General features: G+C 37.6%; 1 protein-coding gene across 1 annotated transcript in view; it reads right to left on the reverse strand.

The window, feature by feature from the left end:
* Window positions 1-10,692, reverse strand: part of STIL (SCL/TAL1 interrupting locus) — a 91,534-nt gene that overhangs the window by 44,383 nt on the left and 36,459 nt on the right. Inside the window, exons 6-7 of the mRNA XM_006839853.1 lie at window positions 5,135-5,218; window positions 3,202-3,288 (exon numbers count right to left, since the gene is read on the reverse strand). Of these exons, the coding sequence (XP_006839916.1) occupies window positions 3,202-3,288; window positions 5,135-5,218 (171 nt within the window). The remainder of the gene's footprint in view (window positions 1-3,201; window positions 3,289-5,134; window positions 5,219-10,692) is intronic.

The raw sequence follows: 10,692 nt of genomic DNA on the forward strand, positions 1-10,692 counted from the left end.
CAGACAAGACCACTGCTCAGAGTACTGTAAACTACCAACCTAAGAAGTCCTGGTGTGGTGCTACAGAATAAGCACTAGACTGCAAGGTTGGTTTCAACTTCAAGGTTGGAGGTTCAAACTCACCAGTTGCTCCTCAGAAACCCTGTACAGGGTCACTATGAGTTGGCACTAAACAAAAATAACAAAGCTATGCTAAAGTAGTGCTAATTCTTTCTTGTTCAGACCTCCCTTTAAAGGGCTGGCAGTAATTAATAAGAGTTCGGACATTAAAGAAATTGCCTAATTCTTCGGACTGAAATGAGAGTAACACAGGGAGCTTCAAAATTAATCGTACCTAACCTTTACTGTCCATAAGAAGTTAAATCAAGATTAGTAAATGAACTAAAACAATTCAGAATTATACCAATCTCTGTTTCACTTCAAGTAAACCTAGTTGAAATAAAATGTAAAAAGAACTATAAAATTATCTGAAGAAAAAACATTTTTAATTTCAATAAATGTTCCTGGAATAAAAAGTCTTTCTGTGGCACTGTGGGCTAATGCATCAGACTGCAGAGTTGTTTGAACTGCAAGGTTGGTGGTTCAAGCTCACCAGCTGCTCCTTGGAAACCCTATACAGGGTAGCTATGAGTCGGAAGCGACTTGACGGCACTTAACAAGTAAGATATAAAATACAGGAACCACAAAGAAAAAAAGATTGATAAATTAGACTTAAAGATTTGGGGAAAATACCATTATCTATTTGGGGAAAATACCATTATCCAAAGCTAACTGAAATTACTAGGGAAAAAAAATCTTTGCAACATATATGAAAACAAAAGTTTATCATATTAAAATATATATGTATGTATACATATGTGTGTATTGTTGTTAAGTTCTGTCGAATTGGTTCCGACTCACCAGCAATCCTGTATGGGGTTTCTGAGGAGCGACGAATAAGGTTGAACCACCGACCCTGCAGTTCAAACCAACCTTGCAGTCCAGAACATTAACCCACAGCGCCACACCAGGACACATATATATCATACATATGCATATACACATAAAATAAAGAGAGAAGTAAAGAGTGCTCTAAGAAAGCAGTATAAAGGAAAAAGACAATCCAAGAGAAAAATGGGAAAAGAAACAAACAAGCAATTCTGTAAAAGATGAGCAATATAACATGAGGAAAAGGCCATTTTAATCTTTTCAGGTTTACAAAGATCAGAAGTTTAATAACGTAACCTATATTAAACAGGTTATTACTTCTCTGAGCTCATTTCCTACTACTTCTCTTCTTCCCACACTCCTCTCTAGCACGATGCTGGTTTTGTTCTTCGAAGACGCCAGGTTAGCATCCACCTATGGTCTTTGTACTTAATTGTCCTTTGACTGCAACACAGCTCCAAGCAGCCACATGGCTTACTCCCTCAACCTCAGTGTTTGCCTCCCTGACCACCCCTTTACCTGTCATCACACCTAGACACAAATATCAACACCCTCTGCTTGATTTTTCCCCATAGAATTCATCATTCTCAAAAATACTATTTATTTTACTTATTCTGTTTACTGTCTGTCTCTACAGTGTCTTTATTTTGTTTACTGCTTACCCCATTATGGGGGGGATTTCAAAAACTTTGTAGAAAAATGGAATTAAAAGATAACAAAACTTTCCACAAACTTTTTGAAGGCATCTCATATTGTATACCTGTTGTTGTTAAGTGCTATTGAGACGGTTCCAACCCATAGCACCGTGTATAGGGTTTCCTAGGAGTGGGTGGTGAGCTCGAACCAACTTTTCAGTCCAGTGCCTTAACCTACAGCACCATACTAGGACTCCGATTATGGTGCTAAATTAATATTTATTGTGTGAATGAATACATTTTTAGTGAGGGAGTAGAAAAGCAGGTACTGTCATACACTGTGGACGCATTATAAATCTGTATAGTCTTTTTGCTAGGAATCCTGGTGACATCATGGTTAGGTGCACTGCTAAGAGTCACTTGAGTCCACCAGCCACTCTGAGGAAGAAAGATGTGGCAGTAGGTTTCCATAATGATTGCAGCCTGGAAAACTCTATGGGGTCGTTTTATCCTGCCCTACACGATCACTATGATGCTGTAGAATAAGCACTGGACTTCTAACTACAAGGTCAGTGGTTCAAATCCACCAGTTGCGTTTAGGAAACTATCAGTCAGAACCAACTCAACAGCACTTACAACAATAAGGTTGCTATGAGTCTCAATAGAGTCTACAGTGACAAGAGCATTTTTGAAGGCAACTTGATAATATCTACCATAAATTTAAATTAAATACCATTTGACCCAGAAATAAAACATTTTAGAAATTTGTTCTAGAAATATACTAGTAGAAGTACACAAAGCTATAGGTACACAATGTTTAGTTCAGCACTGCCTGTAAGAGCAAAAGCACCTGCTAGAAAAACATAGCATAGATTATATATGATACTGTTGTAAAACCTGTACAATAAATCTGTACAATGAACTCCAAGAGATATTCTTATAGAGAAAAAAGCAACATACAGAAAGCGAAGAATGGTATGCACCCATCTGTGATTTTATTTTCTTAAAGGCTACGGAAGTGCACTACTTGCCTATGGACTGACTACTCCAGGAAGGAAACACAGATACTATTTAAAAGTGATTGTCTCTGAGAATAGGGTTTGAGAAGAAGAGTAAAGAAGAAATTTATTTTTTATTGTGTCTATCTTTATGTATGTCTAATTTATATTACCACACAACTGTACTGTCTTTTCAATAACAAGTTTTCGTTTTGGCTTTAAGTCTATCATAGTTACCTTACATAGACAGAAAGACATCTTGAAATTCTAAACTAGTAGTTAAAGATAATAAGAGGAGTTGTGAGAAATAAATCTGTCCTTTAAAGACACTCATGTGTGGTATTTGTATTACAGCATTACTAGACACTATAGTAGATGGGATCAGGATTGTTTCCACTCTGTAAAGAATATCTTCTGTATTACAATTCTACGGTTAGACAGTGGATTTCTTTTTATTTCAAGGTATAGTGTAACCTCATCTTTATTGTCTAGTTGACTGAATTAAAAATTTGTTTTTTCATAATGAACTTATTTTTCTAACGTATATTACACAAGATTAAGGCACAGCATGATAAGGCCAATAAAGTAAGAAAGAGTAAAAATATGAAAAATAATATACTACAGAATAAAACATTACTTGCCTTTCTTGAACAGAAGAACTGAAAACATATCGCAAGCAACAAGCCCACACCTGAGGACTATAGATATGAATAATTCCAGACAGCCAACTAAAAGAAAAAATTAAAAACCATAACATCACAATTTAATATTTAATAGATTACAGTTTATACTCTCCTCAAAGTAAATAACAGATCCTTGACATTCACCAGCAATACATTTAGACTTCATAAATAAGCAATCTATAAATACTATATATATATCATGATGATAATTAAAAAGGACAAAATACATCTTCTTTCTCTCTGTTTTCCACTTAAACTTTGAAAGAGAAAATGGAAAACAGATATAAAAGCAGGAGACTAGAATAAATTAGCATAAACAGAATGGGCTAAATTAGGAGAAATGGAATTTTCTGCATAAAACTATTCTATATAATTACGAAAAGGTAAATGCTGCAACTTATATTGTTGTTGCCAGCAAGTCATTCTTATAACAACCTCATGTAACAGACTAGATTCCACTTTGGGCTTTCTTGGCTGGAATATTTAAGGAAATAGCCAGGTGCCAGGTCGTCCTCCCATAGAGCCACTGTGTGGGTTCGAACAATAAATAGCCAATAGTTAAATGAGTTGCACCTCCAGGGCTCCTTATAAATTAAATAGGTATCCTGAAACATAGCAAACTCTTATGACTATTCACCTAGGCATCAATAACCCATAACCATTATGAGAGCCATAGTATGAAAGCTTCATGTCCTACAGAACATTTGTGAATCCTTGAGGAATTTTAACTTTGTACATACCATTTGTTCATACAGGTACCCTCCCCCATCAACCCTCTTTTCTACCATCTAAACTTCAAAGGGATTTGTGGTGTGGTCCTGTAAGATCAGCACTGGACTCTGAACCACAGGGTCGGCAGTTCAAACCCACCAGCTGCTCCTTGGAAACAGTATACAGGGTCGCTATGAGTTGGAACCGACTCAACAGCACTCAACAACAAACCATAAAAGGTCAATTCAAGTTTACATGACTAAAAAAATGTCTCTCTCATTAACTACTAACAGTCCTCAAGTCTACCCTGTTTGTTTCAAAGTTAATCACATACTTCCTTATAATTTACCTTTTTATAAGTAAAGACCTGAATATTTATCCCTTTAATGATACATTCTTTAAGAAGAAGCTTTAAAATCTAACATAAATAACAAATAAGGTAAGCACTCACTAAGTATTGAATGAATATAAGTGTCTCAGTAATCTGTCTAAATGTCATTAGCCATTAACTCTAAAGAGAAAGTCATTAACACTGAAGGGCATTTCTGCTAAATCTTGTGGCAGTGTATTTTGAGCCCTAGAGTTTGTGAAGGTGCCTCAATAAGAGGGGGTAGAAAGCAGGTTAAAGAAGAAGGCTTCAGCTTTAATGAGAAGACTTCAATTCTTATCATTTTATATTGGAGTTCTTTTTTTTTTTAGCTGATTCTGCTACTAAAAGGAGTACTGGTGTGGTGCTGCAGGATAATGCACTAGATCAAAAGGTCAGTTTGAACCACAAGGCTGGTGGTTCAAACTCCACCAGCTGCTCCTCGGAAACCCTATACAGGTATGCTATGAGTCAGAACCAACTCAGTGGCACACAACCACCACCACCACCATGATTAAAAAGGAATGCAGTGGCTCTAGAGGATAAGGCACCGGACTGTGAATCATCAGGTCAATGGTTCAACCTCATCAACCACTCTGCAGGAGAAAGATGAGGCTTTCTGCTCCCTCAAAGATTTACAGCCTTGGAAACTTTATACAAGGTTCTTATTACAAAAGAAGACTCAAAAACTAACCTTTGTAGATGTATAAGGTGAACTAAGTATTATACATTCATAGTATAACTCATTTATATGCTTAACATTTATTTATTAATACACAGCTGAAAACATTCCATACACAAGGCAAAACTTACATTCCCACTAATGGTAAGGAGTAAACCTTAGGATCAGATTCCAGCAAAAGGAGTAATTTGCGTGTTTCATCCATGGTAAGATATCTAAACAGAAGACACTGATGTAAAAATATTATATTATGTACTTTTACCTAAAAGAGATTAGCTAAGTGTTGAAGAAGCAACTTTTAGATAAGGAAGAGGATTCAAGTGCACACTGTCTTACTCAGGCACACATGTTTATGCAAGTACATGTACATATAAAACACTGCCAAATCTAGAAAGACTCTGGTGAGTAGAAGAAATTAAAGCTATTTAATAAGTTAAAACTTCTACCTATACATTAAAATGGTCATTAAGAAACATCTATTTATGAACCATTTTTCTTTAGCAGTATTAACATAACTTACTTCAATAAAAAATGTTAAAATTCAAGCAGACATTTTCTTAACCAAATAGGATTCTCTGGGAGACATAAAATGCTCCTTACTGGAAGCGTGACTTGACAAGGTGCAATAAATGTGACTTCTCATTAAAGGAAGCTGACTTAGGTAAATATATTCAACTTTCCAAATACTCTACCTTTCCAAGCACTAACAAAGGACAAAACCTGGAGTCATCATGAGGTTTGTAGAGTCCAAAGCTGACTTTTCCCTAATACTTTACAACATCAAAGTATAAATAAAAAATATTTTAAAAATTAAAAAATTACAGAAGAATTGTTAAGTCAATTTTACTCTTATGGTTTAAAACAAAAACTTTTTAAATAATGTATTCATAATGTTTTGACAGTATCACTGAGAATATGTTCTATTGCTATAATAATCCTAACACAAAAAGATAATGACTTCATTAGGCCAGGCAAAAGATTAAGCCTCAGTTTACAAACTATTTATCAAAATGACACTCCTGCTTTTGAAAGCTCTCCCCGTGCCATCCGCACATGATAAAAATACCAACTTTTTAAGGAGTCAACTCAGGCTTTCCCCAATTTTCCCAAGCAGCTTAGATATATTTTCATGCTATTCCTGTACTGTAGCTACACTCAATAACAGAAGGTCATGTCTACATGTCAATACATGAGTAAAAAGTACATAGTTTCACAAAATTTTTGAAGCCCCCTCATACTTAGCAAACAGTAAATACGTTTTCTTATTTTTACCTTTTTATTGTGAATGAGTGAAGGTTTACAGAGCAGATCATCAGTTTTACATTCATTCAACAATTCATACAAATTTTACAGCATCTCAGTGATTACAATCCCCTTTATATAACATCATTTATCTTACTTCCTCCCATCTTCCTGATTCCATTCCTTCTTTCCTACACTAGAACTGTGCTTGTATAAATGCTGCCCTTTTGATCTCAAATGGTTAACTATTCTAAGGAGTGTGTACTTTACTAGTGCATTGTTCCCTTTATAGACCTGTGCAGGGTCACTATGAGTCCACGGTACTTAACAACTGTTAGACTAAAACTTGAGCTATGGGGTTGAGCTCATTCCCAGAACTGACGGTGACTGAGAGCCATAGTCTCAGCAGTTTTACCAGTCTCTATCTGAACAGTAAGTCTAGTCTTTTTTATGATTTTGAGTTTTGCACCACATTATCTCCAACTCTATTCAGGACCTTCTAATGCAAGGTTGGGGAAATTCTGGTCTACAGGTCGTGTAAGGCCCGCGAAATCATTTGGTCTGGCCCTGCCAAGGCAACTGCAGTTCTAGCCATTACACACTGTTGTTTTGAATAATTTCATGTATACAGATAGGTGTCTTAGCCATGTAAGGTGGTTGTTGTAGTTAAGTGCTGTCAAGTCAGTTCTGACTGATAGTGACCCTGTGTATAGGGTTTCCAAGGAGCAGCTCATGGGTTTGAACAGACAACCTTTTGATTCGAAGTCCAGTGATGATTCTATAGTGCCACACCAGGGGTCCAGCCATCACATTGGTGGTAGTTATGTGCCGTGGAGTTGGTTCTGACTCATAGCAACCCTGCACAGCATTTCCAAGGCTGCAAACTTTAAGGGAGCAGAAAGCCTCATCTTTCTCCCAAGAAACAGCTGGTAGTTTCAAACTGCTGACCCTGAGGGTAGCATCCTGATTCATAACCACTATGCTACCAGTGCTCTTAAAAGTGAGTTAGTTAAATGTTTGACCAAACACAGCACACTAATTTTTTTTTTTTTTTAATGTTTTATTGTAAATTATGTGATAGTTTACATGAGAGAACATTAGCTTTACATTCATCCTATTATACATCGTTTCATTGCCAGGGTTATAATCCCCTCCATGCATCATCAACCAACTAAAGGGTATACACTACAAGCCTGCCCCCTGGTCGTCAGCACACAGCCCCTCTCTCCCTCTCTGGGTCTAGAGTCCCCAGCTGCTCCATCTCTCCATGTGATCGTCTCTGCCTCCATCTCTGACATCACTATTTCTCTGGGTAGGGTCCCACACTCCGTTTTCTCCCTTGATGATCCCAGTGACCTCTGTTTCTGGACTGCAAAGTCAATCACTCCCTTCCTTTTGCTACAAAACGTCTACCTTTACATTTCCAACCCTCACAGTCAGTACTGATGACAATTATTCACTATTGTATCACAAGAGACCTATCCCCATCTCCTTTCATCAGCCGTGCTCAGACAGATTGGATACTACTCAGTGGAGATTCTACCTTCCTCTGTGCCCTGAACTAGGCTCCCTCTTGAAAGCTTGTAAGCCAGTCACTTCTTGCCTTTGTAGTAACCACCACCCCCAACCCCACTCCATTTTTGGGTAGCCTATGTCCAAGCTGCCCATCCTTGTCTAGCCTGTGCAGGCGCACAGATCGTCTCAGCATTTAGAGGCACTTGCCATTCTTGCTAGTTGAATGCCTGAGAGTTGGTTCTGGCTCATAGTGGCCCTGAACGGGTTTTCCGTGGATGTGAATCTTTGTGGGAGCAGGGAGCCTAGTCTTTCTCCTGCAGAACTGCAGATGGTTTGGAGCTGCTGGCCTGGGTTTGGCAGCCTGATTTGTAACCACTACACTACAAACAGGCAGCTTAAAACGACCACAGCCAACTCTGAACTGTTTATTAATAAGGAAAAGATCAGGACGGGAGAGGAGAAGGAGAGAGTTTAAAAACAAAACAGGTTGACAATTAAATCCTGAGTTACAGCTTAACAATGAACAGTGGCATCTTGAAATTTATCAGACAGCCTTGAAGGTGAAAAGCTGAAAGAGGACATTAAAGTCATACTCATATTAGGCTACATATTTTTTTTCTTCTTCTTTTTTTTTTTTTTTCCTTTCTTTTCTCTCTCCTCTCATTTTCCCACAATTACAGACTACAGTATCCAATCTAGTTTTTGGGGGGATTTTTTGTTGCTTGTTTTTTCCCTTTAGTTCTGTTGTGTTTTGGTTTTGTTCCCCCTTTTACCTTTAGGTGGCTCTTTCTCTCCCTATACTACCCACGAAGAGACAGCAATTGCTGCCATATAGTTAAAATACAATCACACCCTATAAAGCCCCACAATCCAGGCAAAAACCAATACCAATGGCCATATACCAGGGAGACAGGCAACAACTACTAAAACACTAAGATAAGCAATAAGTAGAGTGAAAAGGGAAGCCCACCTCCTGATCACATCTACCTGGAGGCAATCAGAAAGCATGAAAAATACCAAAACACACACTTAATTAAGTATTAAGGCCACAGCTAAAAACTAACCATGTCCAAAAAGCAAAAACAGATGACCATATCAACATAAGTCCAGAAACAAGATAAAATGTCTGAGACAAATGACCTAGAGGTAGACCTGGACTCCATTCTGGAAGGAAGGCAGGCCTTGGAAATGCCTGAGAAGGAATTCAGAAAAATGATTGTAAAATGTTTCAAAACACTTTAGAATGGAGTTGAAAAAATAAGGAAGAAGTCAGGAAAATGCTATAGGAACAATCATAAGATAGATACAGCATTGGAAACAATTTAAAACCTACAAGAGAGTGGTTCAAATGATTAATAATAGAATATCAGAAATAGATAATACACTGAAAGGGCAAAAGAGTAGAATACAAGAGATGGAAGGCAGAACTATTGAACTGGAGTACAAATCTCTCAATCCAGAAAGAAGAGCAGCAGAAAAGAGGATTAAAAAAAGAACAAAGAAGCTCTAAGATACATGGTGGACAACATGAAGAGGACTAAGTTAAGAATTATCGGCATTCCGGAACAGGAAGAATCACACAAGTCCACAGAAGACATAGTTGAGAAGCTTCTGAAGAAAAGTTTTCTAACAACCTAAAAAGTGAAAAGATAAACATTCAAGAAGCTCAGCAAACCCCAGGACGGACAGACCCCTAAAGAAAATCACCGAGACATATCATAATCATGCTCTCCAAAATCAAAGCTAAGGAGACAATCCTGAAAGCACCTAGGGAAAAGAGAAGCATTACATACAAAAGTAAGCAAGTCAGATTAAGCTTGGATCTCTCAGCAAAAATCTGGCAGGAAAGAAGGCAATGTTGTTGTTGTTGTTGTTGTTGTTAGGTGCCATCAAGTCAGTACCAATCCATAGCAACATTATGTGCAATAGAATGAAACACTGCCGATCCTGGGCCAACCTCACTACTGTTGCCATGCTTGAGTCCATTGATGCTGTCATTTGGCCAATCCATCTCACTGGGGTCTTCCTCTTTTTCTCTGACCCTCCACCTTATCAAATATGATATTCTTCTCCAGTGACTGGTCCCTCCTGACAGTATGTCTGAAGTATGAGAGACAAAGTTTGGCCACCTTGGCCTCCAGGGAGCACTCTGGCTGCACTGCTTCCAAACAGATTTATTGGTTCTTTTGGCAGCCCATGGCACTTTCAATATTCTCCTCCAACACCATAACTCAAAAGCATCAATTCTTCTAGATATATATAAAACCCTGAAAGGAAAAAAAACTGCCAACCAAGAATCCTTTATCCAGCAAAGCTATTAACCAAATACAATGGTGTAATCAAAACATTCCAGGATAAACAGAAGCTAAGGGATTTTGCCAAGGCCAACCCTGCACAACAAAACATACTAAAAGAGAGTTTTGTGGGCCGATAATCAACAAGAACAGACAACAACCAGAGATTAACATACGTGGAGCACCTCCCAGAACAAAATCAACAGATAGAAGAGTCAAGAACAGAATAAAACTATAAGAACAAACTCAGAGAAATCTGGGAGGACAGTCTATGATCAAGACAATTACAATGTGAAAGAAGGTAAACACGTAGGAACAGAGATACAGATGGTGAGAAGGTCAGGTAGATTACAAGATAAAATAGATCGCACTAAGTGGAAGGAAGAATTAATGGAATATAAAATAACCTCAATGAAAATTAACACTTCACAGCATACCAAGAAAACAAAAATCCAAGAAGAACATGGCAACATTAAAACTATGAGGAAACTGACAAGAAAGAACACAATAACGATGAACTCAGCACAGGAAGACACATAGAACAAAGAAAGCAGCAACACCACAAAAAAAGCAAGCATAATGGCAGCAATTAATCCATACCTATTGATAAGGAGCTCTAGTAGGTCAGCAGTTCGAAA

This window comes from Chrysochloris asiatica, unplaced genomic scaffold (genome assembly GCF_000296735.1).
Source record: "Chrysochloris asiatica unplaced genomic scaffold, ChrAsi1.0 scaffold00026, whole genome shotgun sequence".
NCBI lineage: Eukaryota > Metazoa > Chordata > Mammalia > Afrosoricida > Chrysochloridae > Chrysochloris > Chrysochloris asiatica.